Genomic DNA, 16120 nt, shown 5'->3' with positions numbered 1-16120 from the left:
TTGTGTATTGTTTTTTGGGATATCTATGTGTAAATCCAGTTCGCCGTAAAATTTTCATGTGGAACCTGAACCATTGTGAACAATTTTAAGAAAGCCCTCAAGGACTTGTGGAGTTCTTAAATGCAAAAAAAAAACAAAAAACTTTTCCCATTCGACATTTAAACAGTGCCCAACTTCAACCATTCAGTTCTCACGACGCTTGAGCCCCGCCCCTTCACAAAACTGAAACTGCGTCACCAGTATACTCTGCTCTGATTGGACAGACAGGCCGATTCGAGCCGGAGCTCCACCCATGTGACGCTTCTACCATTTGACGTTGGCCGAGTCTGCGCAATAATATCACGAGCGGGTTATGTGACGGCGTGATCACTTTTAATGTTCACCTTTGTAATTGGTGACGAATCTCATTCTCAACAACGTTACCAACTTATTTAGTGCCCTGTACTCGAGAAGACATGAGGCGAAGTAAAGCTGAAGTCGACCGGTATGTGGCCTCCGTGCAGACGTCGTCTCCCTCACTCAAAGAGGTAAGTGGAACCGGTGGCGGCTAATGTTAACATTGCTAACTGTGTTCCTTCTTCACCGAATCTCAAGTCAATTCGCATCGAAAGAAACACCAAATGAGTCACAAACAAAATGAAACTAATCTTGAGTTGGAGGGGGGGTCTACAGATCGATAAGAGTTCTGCGAGTCCTTGCGTGCTAGTGGCTTTAGCTAACCGGCGTTATGACGCTAACCGTGTCCCTCCCCTTGAATGTCGAGAAGGCGCGCGGCGTGGGCTGGCCAGAGAAGCTAAGCTATTGCTACCTAGCTTGTTTGGACAGACTAAAAACACTTCCACAAGGGTCGTTATGATCAAATGTGTCCGTTTTATTATATAGCATTTATAGTTTGAACGATACACAAGTAAGCCGGTCACTTCGGTTGACGTTTGATCGCCTTTTCGAATTACTCATCAAGACAGTGAAGCAGAATAACTAAACTGAAGTCTTATAAGTGGTTAAATATTTACACACATGTGTGATTTAATCATGTTGTTTCACACACAGACGTTAAGTTCAGTATAAATTATCGTAATGATCATTTCGGATCAACTAAATTTGATTGCCTTTGTGTGCTGGTCAACGTGAAGTTAATAAATGTGCCATTCATTATAGTATATGTAGTAATCAGCTGATTTCAATCCAAAATGTCTCGACATTTTTAGTACTATGCTGGCATTATGAGCGCTGATGATAGAAAGACAACTACAAATTGTGCAAAACGAGCTAAGAGACCATCGGACTTTTTCTATCGCTGGTTCAAGACTGGAATCACCTACGTTACTCGTTCTCTTCCCCCCCGTTGATACTCAACACAGTACTAGACGTAAACCTTAATTTTGGCGGGTTGTGTTTTGAAATTTGTGTTTACAGAAGAGAAGGGTCACAGTATCTACTTGTCTGAAATTATGCCATAGCTGCTGTAATATATCTCAGACATCCAAGGGGGAAAAAAATACCCATTTTCTTTGGTTGTTGTTCAATCAAAATCTCTTTGTATGTTTGTCATTTACAGAGACCTGTCAAGGGATTTTTATTTGCTAAACTATACTTTGAAGCCAAGGAGTATGAAATGGCTAAAAGGTAAGTATGAGTGTGGGGGGGGGGGGGGGGGGGGTGAATAATGTAGTGGCAGTGCTTTTTTAAATATATTGATTTTGTTGTCTTAGACATGTATCAGAGTATCTCAAAGTCCAAGAGAGGGATCCCAAAGCACACAAATTTCTCGGACAGCTCTATGAGCGAGAGGGAGACGTCAACAAGGCAGTGGGATGCTACAAGGTAAGATGGCCATGGAGGTTGCTAGTAGGAAATAGGAAGTCTGTGGTGCTTTTACTTTTTTAAATTGTTTTGTTTAGTGCCCTGTGGTCTCTTTGTCAAATCGAGCATTTAAATTCAGTTAAAATGTGTGTAAATGTACCCACATTCTTAATTGTTTCCAACTTTTAACTTGTAAATGCTTTGGTGCCAACTGAGATGCTGCTAACTGAATGTCTGCCATTCTGTTCTTAAAAACGGCCAGTCTGATGTGTATCTGTATTTTGCTGACCTCTGTGTATTCACTGAGTCATTGTGTATCTAAATGTCCTTTGTGCCGTGTATGCAGCGCTCTGTGGACTTGAACCCGGTCCAGAGAGACCTGGTGCTGAAGGTGGCTGAGCTACTGGTCGCCAAAGAGGAAAGCGACAGCAGAGCCGAGTTTTGGGTAGACAAGGCTGCCAAATTGTTGCCAGGGAACCCAGCAGTTTTCAACCTGAAGGTGAGAGATTTTGATCGTCTCAGCCAACTGGTTTGACTGGCCTTTGTAACTAAAGGTATGCATTCTATCTCTTCCCATTTGTGAAGGAGCGTCTGTTGAGTCGTCAAGGTCAGCAGGGCTGGAACCGACTGTTTGATCTCCTTCAAGCTGAGCTGGCAGCACGACCAGGAGATGCGCACGTTAACGTGAAGCTGGTGCAGCTATTTTGTCAGGATGGTCGCCTGGAGGAGGCCGTCAAGCACTGCCTGGCCACTGAAAGAAGGGGCCTCCTGCGCCACAGCCTGGACTGGTACACTGTGGTGGTGCACACGCTTCAGGTCAGTATGGCCACAAATGGAGGATTTCAGAAAGCTGCACCGGATGTGTTTTTATTTTTGCTTTGTCATTGACCAAAATCCACTTGGACCAACAATTTTCAGGATTACCTTACTCAGCCCAGCGTGTCCAGCAATGACAAGATGTGTCGACGTCTTCAGAGAGAGCTGCTCTTGGCCCACTGCAACCTTGTGAGAATCACTTTCTCAGGAAGCGCTGTGCAGTCCTGCCTTGACGCGCTCCAGTGGTGAGTGTGTGTTGCGTTTCCAGTTGTGAGCGGATGCTGGGAAATTGGCTGATTCTAATCCCTTATGCCTTATATTTTTGCCATCTTCTTGCACACGCGCAGTTTTGACCAAGCTATGCAGAAGATGAGAGGTGTTGCAGGCCAGCACACAGACGACCTTTGCGAGATGTTTGCAGAGATGCGAGCTCACCTGTACCTGCATGCTGGCACACTGCTCTTGAAGCTGGCTCAGGAACGCCAACAGAAATGGAGGGCGGTCATAGACCTGGCGGCGCTCTGCTATTTGCTGGCCCTACAGGTAATGAACCCCTGACAGGAATGCAACTGCTTTCCACAATGTTGTATTGTCAACATTTTTTAGTGACACGCAAGGCGTATGGTAGCACACTTGGTTTGAGACTTGTTTTTGTCTGCCGACTAGGTTCCCAAGCCAAAGGTGACCAAGAGAGATCAGTCTGCACCACAACTTCTCGAGCTGCTGGCTAACGACAGACAGAGTCAGGCTGGCCACATGCTGCTTAATCTGAGCACTGATCCATGCAGCTTGATCAGAGAGGTATGCATGATTTTTGTTGATTATCTGTGTGAACCGTCAGCGTCCTTTGCAACATTTTTGTTGCAAAATGTTTACAATGGCCGTTGACCACATGTTTGTTTTGTTTTTGTTTTCTTTGTATGTGCGTAGGTGGTGGAGGCATTTGGGAACCGTAGCGGTCAGGACTCTCTAGTTGAACTACTGTTAGGACCGCAGGCCTCGACGGGATCCTCTTTTATTGCCAATGATGACATTCGTTTTATTAAAGCACAAGCTCCAGAAATCTCCCAGCTAGCCAAGTGGGATGCAGGTACAGAACCACAATACACTGATGGCAAATATGAACTGAAACATTTGGTTTTGTGAGAAGGGTATTGCTACAAAAACTGCAATCTTGATATTATACATTTAGATCATGTTGTCGATGTGGGGTGTGAGGTATTTCTCACAAAAGTCAAACATTCAAAGGCCATTCGAATAGCCCAATTCCACAAGCAAACTTTATGAACAAAGCATATTCATCCGTTTAGAAATCCAATCACAACAGTGCAATAAATTGTGTCTCTTCTGTAGGTTCTGTTGTGTTGCATTGCGGAGACTTGCAACATTTAAGCTGGTTGGGGTTGCAGTGGTCCCTTCTTGGACAAAAACCATCCTTGCGGGCCTGGCTACAGCAACTTTTTCCTAGACTTAACCTAGAAACTTCCAAATTGGACACAAATGCACCAGAATCCATCTGCCTTCTGGATTTAGAGGTCGGTGAAAGCCCTCGCGTCATAGTCCATAAACTAACCTTGGCCATTCTATTCCAGTAACCTCTTGAGTAAACCAACTGGATAAATCTGTTTCTGGTCTTTGCAGGTCTTTATACTTGGTGTGGTGTTCTGCAGCCATTGTCAACTGCAGGAGACGGCAAAGATAAGCAGTGGCATAAACCAGCAGCAGCAGCTCTATGAGCCTCGCTGCCTCCCTCTTCCCCTCCTTCGCCTCTTGACCACCGAGAGACAGAGGGAGTGGTGGGATGCAGTCTATAGTCTTATTCACAAACAAGCCCTGTGAGTGTAACAGCTTTAGCCAACTGTAAAATCAGTGCAAAAAAATCCCTATTCATTTTTTTGGAAGAGTTCATGTTTTTTGTTGTTTTGTTTTCTTTATTTGTTTTTTTTTAAGTCCTGGAATGTCAGCCAAATTGCGAATGATCGTACAACATGGACTGAATACATTGAGAGCCGGAGAGAAACACGGGCTGCATCCAGCATTGGCTATCTACTGGGCTCAGTGTCTCAGCCAGACAGTAAGTAGATTATTATTATTATTTTTTTGTAGATTGACATATGTATGCGTTTGGAAAAACAGTTGATCAATCAAGCTGCAGCGACAGGCTCATCTGCACATTTTGTAAATGAAAGGGTGATGGCGTTAACTCCTACTATGACCAGAAGGAGTACATCAGCCGCAGTGTCCATTACTGGAAGGTTGTCCTTTTACTGTTGGACAAGATCAAAAACAGACGAAGCATACCAGAACCCCTCGACCCCCTCTACATACACTTTCCATCCAAAGACATTCGGGTTAGTACTCCCAATTGAAATGGTCTACCCTTGTGACAAAAGATGACATTGCATTGGGTTTGCCAGCAGACCATTATTGAATACACCCAACTTTTCTCCTGCTCAGGTGTCCTCGGTGAAGGGGCTTGAGGAGGAAGCCAAAGTCGCACATGCGTCTCTTCTTGACATTGAGGGCAAGACGGAGGAAGCCATTTCAACATTGGAGTCCATCAATAACATGTCATCTGTCTGGCATTTGGCGCAGGTTGGTTGGCTGATTTTACTCATTGCGTGTCTGACCAATTATTGTAGAGATTTAGTTTAGGAACATTTCAGATATAGTCATTTGATAAACCTACCGTTATTTGTCATTTATGTCAATACGCTGTTATGATTCTAATAAAATTGCATTTTTGTTATCTGATCTGTTAGCTCTCATGATGCTGAAATGTTCTGTCACCTCTTTTGACTCAATGATTTATAAAACCTCACCATAGTCTGTTTATAAATGCATCACACGTAATTTGTACGTGTGAACATTAATAATCTCAATTAATTAATAACCATGTTTTGTTGGAAAGATCTACCAGCGGCTGTCAGAGGAGGCCAGCAATGGAGTTGAGGAGACACAGGACAGGTGTATCACTTTTCTGAAGAAATTCCGGATTTACCTCTTAAAGATCTACAATGCCAATGCGGATGAGGTTGAAAAAGTAATGCTTATTCTTTTTCTTCTTAGTGTGAGTCTGAGTGTTCACACGCTCTAAAAGCTTTCAAGTCATTGCTTGTGTATCGTATTCCAGCTTCCAGTGTCCATGGAAGAAGTTGTCGACCTTCTAAATGATGTGAACCATCAACTTGGCGAGAGTGGAGAGGATGAAGAAGAGGAGAAGAACGGTGGTTTTATGGGACCGACCCATTCAAGTCCTGCTTATCCCACAGACACCAGTGCCACCATATCACACATGAAGTTTTCCAGTCCCTCCCCTAACAAAAGCATAGTTTCTCCTTCCAAAAGGCACCTGGTAGGCTTCGGTTACTTAATAGCTTTTTACTTGATAACCATCTTTTTTGGTTAAATGTTGTCCTACTATTTCATTCCTGTCTTAGATTTCTCCAAAAATATCACCTCATTGGGTGGAGGACCAGAAAAGTCTCCTCCAAATGCTGTGTCAGCAAGTTGAAGCCTTGAAGGTATGTTTATGAATTGTAATGTAAGCAGTGTTTGTCCATTTATTTTATATTATTCTGTATGATGTGAAGGAAACATTTGCTGTTGCTTCATAGTTTAGATATTAGTGATACACAATTTTTTTTGTGTAACCTCATGTTTGACTGCAAAGTAGCTACCCACTTGTATGATCAATGAAGTCAGTTCCACTGAACATTTCTGTGTGCGTGTGTGCACTCGCATTGCTGTCACTTCACTACTGAGGAATAATATCGATTACATCATGTCACTTGTTTGCGGTTTATTGAACCCCAAGATATCTAGTCTAGAGCCGACCAATTGTTTTGTTAAACATTATTCAAAGAGGTTATCTAAGGAGCGCCTGCGATGCGTCCAATTGAGCCACGAGGCTTTTCTTGTTGCAGAATGAGGTCCATGACCTGAGACACAACTCTTCATCAAACAGCTTCAGCTCTCCTCATCACAAAATGTATCCTGAGAGTTATGGCGCTGAAGGGCTGCAAGAGTCTTTTACTCCTGTCCAGCCTTACCATGGGGCCCCTCTGACAGGTCAGTGTCATTTTTGGAGCGCACCATTTTTTTAAATGCTATGTAGGATTGCTATTGATAACAAACAAGAGTAGGTAGCTATTTGATGGAAGAGTCTTTCTTCATGTTTGTGCTCTGGTGGTCAAGTTTCCACTACAGGTCCCTCTGGTTACTACAATCAGTCTCCAGCATACAACTCTCAGTATCTCCTGCGCACAACTACAAATGTAACCCCCACAAAGGTAAACTAAGCGTTGTGTTAGTATGCAAAATCTCATCGTGCTGAAAATGACTCCCCCCCCCCCCCCCCCCCCCTTTTTTTTTTTTTTTTTTTTTTTTTTTTTTTATACACAGGGCCCAATGTACGGCATGAACCGCATGCCACCTCAGCAGCATATGTATGCCTATCAGCCGCCGACCCATACTCCTCCAATGCAAACGGCCCCTGCTTGCGTTTACCCCCCTCAAGAGCAGACCTTCGCCGCCCCTCTTCGATTTGAATCGCCAGCAACCAATCTCCTGTCACCGTATAGTGAAGAATATTATGGACAGAGTATACCTCACCAAAGTACCAACCCTCCTTTACCCGAGCCTGGTTATTTTACTAAACCATCTGTAATCCCTGCTCAGCCACCAAAGAACAATGAAGGGAAACTTATGGATTTTGGGAAGCTCTCCTTTGGTCAGCAGGTACCCTCTGAAGTACCCAAGGTCCCAAGTTTTGGAACGAACACGGTTTCCCAATCGACACCATCAGCTGCCTTTAAATTCAACTCCAACTTTAAATCCAACGATGGAGATTTCACATTCTCAGCATCCAAAGCTAAACCCAGTGAAAGTTTGCTTGGTCTTCTTACATCTGACATCCCCAGTAAGACAAATACTTTGCCAGAGAAGCCTCCTGCTCAAGAGCAGACAGCAAAGCAAGCGAGTATTTTCACTTTTGGCAATAAGAATGCATCCGGCTTCTCATTTGCTAATACAGTGCAAAGCACAGGCCCTTTGAGTCTTTTTGGAAAAGTGGAGCAGCCATTTAAATTTGGGGATGTTGCCCAGCCAACGTTTGGTAATGCCAGGTCTGCACCCGAAGATGAAAACGCAGACGATAGTGACAACGATAGCAGTCATGTTGAGGAGGACGATGACGACGATGATGATGGACCTCACTTTGAACCCATCGTACCACTTCCTGATAAGGTTGATGTGAAAACAGGTGAGGAAGATGAGGAGGAATTGTTTTGCAACAGAGCAAAGCTGTATAGATTCGACACCGAGACCAAGGAGTGGAAGGAACGAGGCATTGGCAATGTTAAAATCCTGAAACATATCACAACGGCCAAAGTTCGACTCTTAATGAGACGGGAGCAAGTCCTGAAGATATGCGCTAACCACTACATTACCACTGATATGAAACTGAAACCAAACGCTGGTTCTGATAAATCGTGGGTATGGAATGCCATCGACTATGCAGACGAAAAGCCCAAGTCTGAGCAACTCGCCATCCGCTTCAAAACAATAGATGAGGCGTCGCTCTTTAAGAGTAAGTTTGAAGAAGCCCAGAGCCTGGTGGTGAAATCACAAGAAAGCCCACAAGAGAAGAAAGAAGATGACACACAAACGTCTAAACCATTGGAAACTCTCAAAGCAAAGTTTGCATTAAAAGCAGGCGAATGGAATTGCGCTGACTGCTACGTGAGAAATAAACCAGAGGCTGCGAGGTGCCTTTCCTGCCAAAGTCCCAATCCCAATTCCACCACGACACCAGACAAGGGGACCGAAAATGAAACAAAAGGCACTCCCCTTACCTTCAAATTTGGGACAAGTGACACTTTCAAGTTCGGGACAAGTGAACAGAAAACCAGCAGTAGTGGTTCCCCCTTTCCTGTATTTAATACTTCTGGAACTTCATCTTTTACATTTGGCACAAGTTCAAGTTCTAGTCAACCCGCTGACACAATAGAAAAGCAAAGTGCGTCTGCAAGTAGCAACTCCGAATCCATTGCAAGTTCTGGGTTTGGCTCCAAATTTGCAAAGAAACCAGGTCAGTGGGAGTGCTCTGCGTGCTATGTCATGAATAAAGCTGATGCAGAGAATTGTGTCAGCTGTACAAATCCCAAGCGAACAAGTTCTAGTAAACCCGCTGACACAATCGAAAAGCAAAGTACGTCTGCAGGTAGCAACTCAGAATCCATTGCGAGTTCTGGGTTTGGCTCCAAATTTGCAAAGAAACCCGGTCAGTGGGAGTGCTCTGCGTGCTATGTCATCAATAAAGTTGATGCAGAGAATTGTGTCAGCTGTACAAATCCCAAGCGAACAAGTTCTAGTAAACCCGCTGACACAATCGAAAAGCAAAGTACGTCTGCAGGTAGCAACTCAGAATCCATTGCGAGTTCTGGGTTTGGCTCCAAATTTGCAAAGAAACCCGGTCAGTGGGAGTGCTCTGCGTGCTATGTCTTAAATAAAGTTGATGCAGAGAATTGTGTCAGCTGTACAAATCCCAAGCGCAGCAGCGAACCAAAAGCGGAAGCTCCCGTGGTTGCAAATCAATCAACAGCAGCACCATTTTCCGCTTTCGGAGCTGACATCGCAAAAGACGATCGGCAGAAGGTTACATCGTTACAAGCCATGTTTTCCAAGAAAGAGGGTCAATGGAATTGTGACTCTTGTTTGTTGACAAATGAAGCTGCGAGCAGTAAATGTGTTGCCTGTTTGAAACCGAATCCCAACATGAAAAGCACAAGTAGTGCTACTTCGTCAGCTTCCGCTTTCAGCTTCAACTTTGGAGTGAAAACACCGGCAGGCCAGCCCACTGGAAGCGGCTTCAGTACACCTTTTGGAGCTGCAAGCTCATTTCAGTTTGGCCAAAACAAAGCTGGGACCTCTGCCTCTTCTTTCAAGTTTGAAGCTTCCCCGTCTGCTCCTCCGAGCACAACAAGTTCTTCTGGATTCTCTTTCTCATTGCCCATGCCTGCAGGTGGCTTTACATTTGGAATTCCCGGCACCGCAAAAGATGAAACCGATCAGTCGTCTACCCCACGCGATCAGGTGGCTTCCGGTTCGGCCTCCAGCTTGCTTCAAAATATAGCTGATCAACATAAAGTGAAAGAAAATGATTCTAGCCCTCAAGAGCTCAGTAAAGAGTTTGAGACAAATCCATTAATATCTGGTAAAACAAACGCTTTCAGTTTTGCAGACCTGGCAAAGTCATCTGCTTCAGACTTCCAGTTTGGTCAGAAGGACCTCGATTTCAAAGGTTTCTCTGGCGCTGGCGAACAACTGTTTTCATCAACCCCGACCAAGACAAATGAGCAAGGGGAAGACGATATGTATAAAACTGAAGAAAACGATGACATCCAGTTTGAACCGGTGGTTCAAATGCCCGAGAAGGTTGACCTTGTCACAGGGGAGGAGGATGAACAGGTTCTTTATTCCCAGCGTGTCAAACTCTTCCGGTTTGACACAAACACCAGTCAGTGGAAAGAGCGCGGGGTGGGAATTCTGAAATTTCTGAAAAACAAATCCAATGGCAGACTTCGGGTTTTGATGAGAAGAGAGCAAGTTCTGAAGGTGTGCGCCAACCACTGGATCACTACCACCATGAATCTCAAGCCGCTGGCGGGCTCGGATAAAGCGTGGATGTGGCTGGCCAATGATTTCTCCGACGGCGATGCCAAACCTGAACAGTTGGCCGCCAAATTTAAAACCCCGGAACTCGCTGAGGAATTCAAGGCCAAGTTTGAGGAATGTCAGCGGCTCCTCTTAGACATCCCCCTGCAAACCCCTCACAAACTGGTCGACTCGGGCAGGACTGCACACCTGATTCAGAAAGCTGAGGAGATGAAGTCTGGTTTGAAAGACCTGAAATCATTTTTGACGGACGACAAAACAAAGATCAACGACGATGACAACAAGCTTGCGTCGTCTAATGTGAAGTCGAGTCTTTTATTCAAGCCTCACAGTGAAAGCACCGGCCCTACCTTAGAGTGGGACAACTACGACCTGAGAGAAGAGGCTTTGGATGACACGGCCGATTCATCGGTCTATGCCTCTCCACTTGCCAGCAGCCCACTAAGAAAGAACTTATTCCGCTTTGGGGAGTCCATGGGTGGTTTCAGCTTCAGCTTCCAACCTGGCATAAGTCCCTCCAAGCCTCCCGCCAAATTCAACCAGAGCCAATCCTCGGTGGGCACAGACGAAGAGCAAGATGTTACGCAAGATGAGGAGAGAGACGGTCTGTACTTTGACCCTGTCGTTCCCCTGCCTGACCTGGTTGAGATTTCCACGGGTGAAGAAGATGAACAGGTCGTCTTCAGTCATAGAGCCAAACTTTATCGTTACGATAAAGAAGCGAGTCAGTGGAAGGAGAGAGGTATTGGAGATCTCAAAATCTTACAGAACTATAACACCAAACGGGTCAGGTTGATTATGAGGCGAGACCAGGTACTTAAGATCTGCGCTAATCAATGGATCACGGCAGCAATGAAGCTAGAACCCATGAAGGGTGCTGAGAAGGCCTGGGTGTGGAGCGCACTGGATTTTGCTGAGGAAGGAGAGGGTAAAGTGGAGCAGCTGGCTGTGAGATTCAAATTGCAGGAAACGGCAAACACCTTTAAGCAGGTTTTTGATGAGGCCAAGATTGCTCAGGAGAAAGTGGAACTTATGACCCCTGTGGCATCCATCGTTTCTCAGGGCAGCGGAGACTCCAAAACTGTGTGCGGGAAGGCGGCCATTGCTATTTTGGAAGCCACCACAAAGGAACGCACCGAACTCTTCATTGAGAGCAAAACATCCGGTTCTCAGAGCCCTCTCAACCCCACCAAGTCAGTGATGTCGCCCCCTAAGTTCGTGTTTGGCTCGGACAGTCTTCAGAAGATATTTGGCAGCCCAAAATCCAACTCTGATAGCGGTGACTGCGAAGCCAGTTTGAAAACCAAAGATTCCCCGCAGCCTAACAAGGCTTCGCCTGTGCCACCTGCCTTCAAAATTCCACAAAAGGGTAAGCGCAATTTGCACAATGTTTTTCAAATGTTCTTTTCGGAAAGGGAACATTTAGTGTGCCGCCCCCTAAAAAAAGAAAAATCAATTTAATCACATAAATATCCTTAAAATATAATGCTAACATTAAGCAAAGAAAAACAAGAAACATATTTCTTTCTCAATTTTGGCTAATGGCGATGGCCTTTCCATTTAGTTCCTGTTAACCCAAAAACCCATCATCCTTTAGGACTGGATTTTAGACTTTTCAAAGATAACCCAACGGCCTTTTGGACAAGCACAACGAGCGCTCGGTTTGAAAGTCCAGGTACTCTAATGACCTCAGTGTGCCTTAACACTTTCCAGCTGTCACTTGGGTGGTAGAAAGGAATAACCCACATGCACGGCGTGGAAAACAGGAAAACTAACATCTGCATGCCTGTGTAGAAAATGTTGCATTTGAACTGGAAGTCAAGTCAAACATTTTCTTTGCAATATTGTTCTCTGCACTATTGTGATTCATGTTGTGGACAAATTGAGATAAGAAATAATATCTATCTATGATTAGTTTATCTTTGATTAGTTTCAGGGCCAGAGACAGTGCTACCCTTTTAATGGTTGTCTCAAATATTGATTGATCAGTGGTACCAAGAGGAGGGATTTTACATAAGCCAATGCTGCCTAAATTGTGAGCTGAGTCTCGACTGTCTTAACAACTCGCACTCCAAATTTAGTGCAGGAAGAGTGGCAACAGTGTGAAATGCAATTCCCAGTCTAGTGTGGCAGCAAATGCTAATCATAGTTCCACGAAGTTAAATTGTCCAGTGTAGCAGTGTAGAATTTCACACTTTTTAAGTCTGTGATTTGAACCACCCCGAGCCGGCATGCATTCCGTATGTTGTTATTCTCGAAAATGGCATCAATTTGGATGCATGTCTATTTTTGCTGTGCATTATATGTTGTGTGCAAAACTAACCCATCATTTGCGGTCCAAACGTACTTATTGACCGCAAATGTCACTCACTAATGTTGTCGGGCTCTTGTTTTTTTTGTTGTTTTTTTCATTTGTCACAGGAGTCAGCAGTGCAGGGTCAGAAGAGGACTCTGAGGTGGAGATTGTGTATGTCAGGGAACCCACCGCTGAGCAAGCTGCTTTAGCCAGGAAATTACTGCTGCCACCCACCTTTTTCTGTTACCAGAATGAACCAGGCTACACCAGTGACAATCAACCTGATGGTGAGGCTGCACTTTCACTTTGGACAGTAGGAGTTGAACAATGGCGACTGAAGCACGAGATGAGTCCGACACGGACGTAATGTAAACGGGGGTCAGCGGCCCGCTTTTGTCAACAGTACCATTGAGGAGGACACTGATGTTTTGATAACTCTTAAAATTAGGGGGAATTAAATCTGAATCCATTTTATAATGTTTGACAAAATACTGAGAAAACATTTTAAGTTGGAGTTGAGCATGAAAATGTTCAAGTCTCTTTTACATCATGATGAGAATGAGTTTATTCCATGTCCAATAAATTCTGTTCTCTCTTGACCTTTTTGTGTAGATGAGGACTACGAGTCAGCAGTGAAATCCTTGAATGGAAAACTTTACGCTGATCCTCCAGAAAAAAAAGTCACTGTATCTGCTCACGGTATGGAAATTTTGAGTTGGTACTCCCCCCCCCCCCCCCCCCCCATCATTTCACTGATATTTTCTATCTGATCCACTCAGAGCCCGACTGCCAGGTCGTTTGGGAAAAGAAGCCAACACCCGAGGAAGAGGAGAAGGCCAAGAGCCTTCAGCTTCCACCCACCTTCTTTTGTGGCTTGAGCACCACTGACAGCGACCCCGATCCTGACAAGGCGGACAACTTTGAGACTGAAGTCCAAAAGGCTCAGCAGCAACTGGTAGGAAAAGGGTCAAAGTCTGTGTGGTTGGATTTAACGCTAAACCTATCACCCATAAAAATAAATGCTACTTTTTGGGGATTTTTTATTTTTATTTTTTTTGTAGCACCTTTCTCAGGACTAATTGACAATGTAGTGTTACGATCACTCTGACTATTCCGTTCATGACTTTAGGATGCCCAGTTAAACACCAGTGAAAAAGAGTCCGGTGGACCCGATGAGAACCCGACATCTGAGGCATCCACGAATTGCGAATCCACCCCAAAGGAAGACGCGTCAGAGCAGCCGGCAAAGGTGCCACCGCAAGCTCCCAGCAGCAGCTCTCCCATCGACCTGTCAACTAAGACTGAGCCGGCGCCGGAGACCACCCCTGCCCCCTCTGCTGCCCCCTTCGCTCTCCCTCCCGCTGTTCCAAGTGCAGGTTTGTACTAGGGTTAGATGATGTGTCTGACATGAAAGGAACGTTTTACATTGAGTTTCTTGGTGAGAATTTTCTTCCTTTACAGGCACACCTAGTTTTGGCTTCACTGCGGTAGAGGGCTTCTCTTTTGCTGACCTGGCCAAAAATACAGAAGGCTTTGCATTTGGAACACAAGGTTCATTTGCTTGTGTTATTTCCTTTCTCTTGTCTACACTGACATATATGCTGTGTTGTTTTAATGCGTCGTGGCGTTTTTGTGTGTCTGTACGTAGATTCCAACTTCTCTTGGGCAAACGCAGGCGCGGTTGTATTTGGTTCCTCGGTCCCCGCATCCTCCAAGGACAATGATGAGGGCGCAAGTGACGAAGAGAACTCTCTGAAAAATGTTGACATACACTTTGAGCCCATCGTTTCCTTACCAGAGGTAATTTGCTCACACATGGACATGCAAACAAGTTTGAAATCTTGATTGTTTAATGTCTGGTCCTGTTGCTGTCTTCACTCCATCCTCTCAGGTTGAAACCAAGTCTGGAGAGGAGGATGAAGAGATCCTCTTCAAGGAGCGCGCCAAGCTCTTCCGATGGGACCGGGACCTAAGCCAGTGGAAGGAGCGCGGCGTCGGTGACATCAAGATCCTCTTCCACCCGGCCAAGCGTTTCTACCGGATCCTCATGAGGAGGGAGCAGGTGTTCCGGGTTTGCGCCAACCACAACATTTCCCAGGCGATGGAGCTGAAGCCCATGAACACCTCTGCCAACGCTCTCATCTGGACCGCCACGGACTACTCGGGTACACAACGGCAGCCGTACAGCTATGACGTGTGATGGAATGGGATGCTTTTAAATGCTTTTTTTTTTTTTTTTTTTTTTGCATTTCCAGACAGCGCAGAGGGGGCAGTAGAACAGCTCGCGGTCAAGTTCAAAACTCCGGAGATCGCCGCGTCCTTCAAGAAGACCTTCTGCGAATGTCAAAGCCACATCAGCCCAAACGACACTTCGTGCACCGCCGCACCCATGTCCAGAATTCAGGAGCACTCCAGAGACTCTAATCCACAAGTGTTCCTCAACTTGGAGGCGGACGGCCAACCGCTCGGCACCATCACCATCGAGCTCTTCTCTCACCTTGTTCCCAAGACGGCAGAAAACTTCAGGGCGCTCTGTACAGGCGAGAAAGGCTTTGGTCTGAAGGGCTCCATCTTCCACAGGGTCATACCAGGCTTCATGTGTCAGGTGAGGAAAACTTTAAAAGTTATATCAACTTAGTTTTTCTTTTAAAATGTGAAAGCGATAAGACTATATTGTAAAAACAATAAAATAGTCACTATACTGGAGTTGTATCCACTTAATAAACAAAGAGGTATTGCCACTGACTGTTATTCCCTGTGGCTCCCATAGGGCGGTGACATCACTAACAGCGACGGCACAGGCGGGAAATCAATCTACGGCACCAAGTTCGAGGATGAGAACTTCGACGTCCGCCACACGGGTCCAGGCATCTTGTCCATGGCCAACCGTGGTCGCGATACCAACAACTCCCAGTTCTTTATCACACTGAAAAAGGCAGAGCACCTGGACTTCAAGCATGTGGCTTTTGGCTGGGTTCGGCAAGGCATGGACATTGTGCAACACATGGGCGAGCTCGGCACAAAGGGAGGCGTCCCCACCAAGAAGTTCCTTATTGCTGACTGTGGTCAGATTTAGACTTTATGGACATTTGAAGCTCGCACAGTCCAGTCTTATTAAAGAATTACACACTGACCACAACACTACTGGTCAAGAGCCACAAATATTTTTTAAGGGGCGCATTATCTATATCACTGTCCTGTGTGAAAATGTCATACATTTGTTGTCTATAGAATTGTACATTAACTTTTTTTTTTGTCTTGCATGTGCTCAATTTGAATGTATTGGTACTCTTTACACGCATACACGGCCCTTTTTTGACCAATCTTAAAAATGTTAATTTAAACAAATGTTATTTGAAAGCACCATTGCTTTCTACTTGTTTCACGTGGACTTCCTGTTTGTGTTGTCTCCTTCCCAGTATTCATTTTTGCCCACATATACCATGATACGGGGGAAAGCTTCAGGAAAATCAATTTGCCGTTAAATAAAAATGCTTTGACTAATTCATTTCCATACTTTTGGAGTCA

The 16120-nt window shown here is 45.0% G+C and overlaps 1 protein-coding gene across 4 annotated transcripts; it reads left to right on the top strand.

Moving 5' to 3' along the window:
* Window positions 1–167: 167 nt before the first annotated feature.
* On the top strand, window positions 168–16108 carry ranbp2 (RAN binding protein 2). 4 transcript variants are annotated; one of them, XM_085919711.1, is made up of 30 exons: window positions 168–527; window positions 1559–1626; window positions 1713–1824; window positions 2150–2302; window positions 2389–2619; window positions 2722–2864; window positions 2967–3162; window positions 3286–3420; window positions 3550–3709; window positions 3973–4154; window positions 4261–4454; window positions 4570–4693; window positions 4809–4970; window positions 5077–5214; window positions 5531–5662; window positions 5753–5974; window positions 6060–6143; window positions 6546–6690; window positions 6817–6911; window positions 7024–11665; window positions 11894–11971; window positions 12718–12879; window positions 13205–13291; window positions 13372–13547; window positions 13722–13968; window positions 14054–14143; window positions 14241–14392; window positions 14484–14757; window positions 14848–15197; window positions 15363–16108. In XM_085919711.1, the coding sequence occupies exons 1-30, from the start codon at window positions 456–458 to the stop codon at window positions 15666–15668; spliced, it is 9312 nt and encodes a 3103-aa protein (XP_085775837.1). In that variant the 5' UTR covers window positions 168–455; the 3' UTR covers window positions 15669–16108. The 4 variants fall into 4 exon arrangements, with proteins under 4 accessions (XP_085775837.1, XP_085775836.1, XP_085775835.1 ...); XM_085919710.1 differs by lacking the exon at window positions 11894–11971 and having other exon boundaries at window positions 171–527; window positions 4839–4970; XM_085919709.1 differs by lacking the exon at window positions 11894–11971 and having other exon boundaries at window positions 171–527; window positions 6829–6911.
* The last annotated feature ends 12 nt before the right edge of the window (window positions 16109–16120 follow it).

This window comes from Syngnathus leptorhynchus, chromosome 9, assembly GCF_054491065.1.
Source record: "Syngnathus leptorhynchus isolate UIUO chromosome 9, UIUO_Slep, whole genome shotgun sequence".
NCBI classification, from domain to species: Eukaryota; Metazoa; Chordata; class Actinopteri; order Syngnathiformes; family Syngnathidae; genus Syngnathus; species Syngnathus leptorhynchus.
Note: the sequence above shows the minus strand (reverse complement) of the source record. Positions and strands in the feature narration are given on the sequence as shown.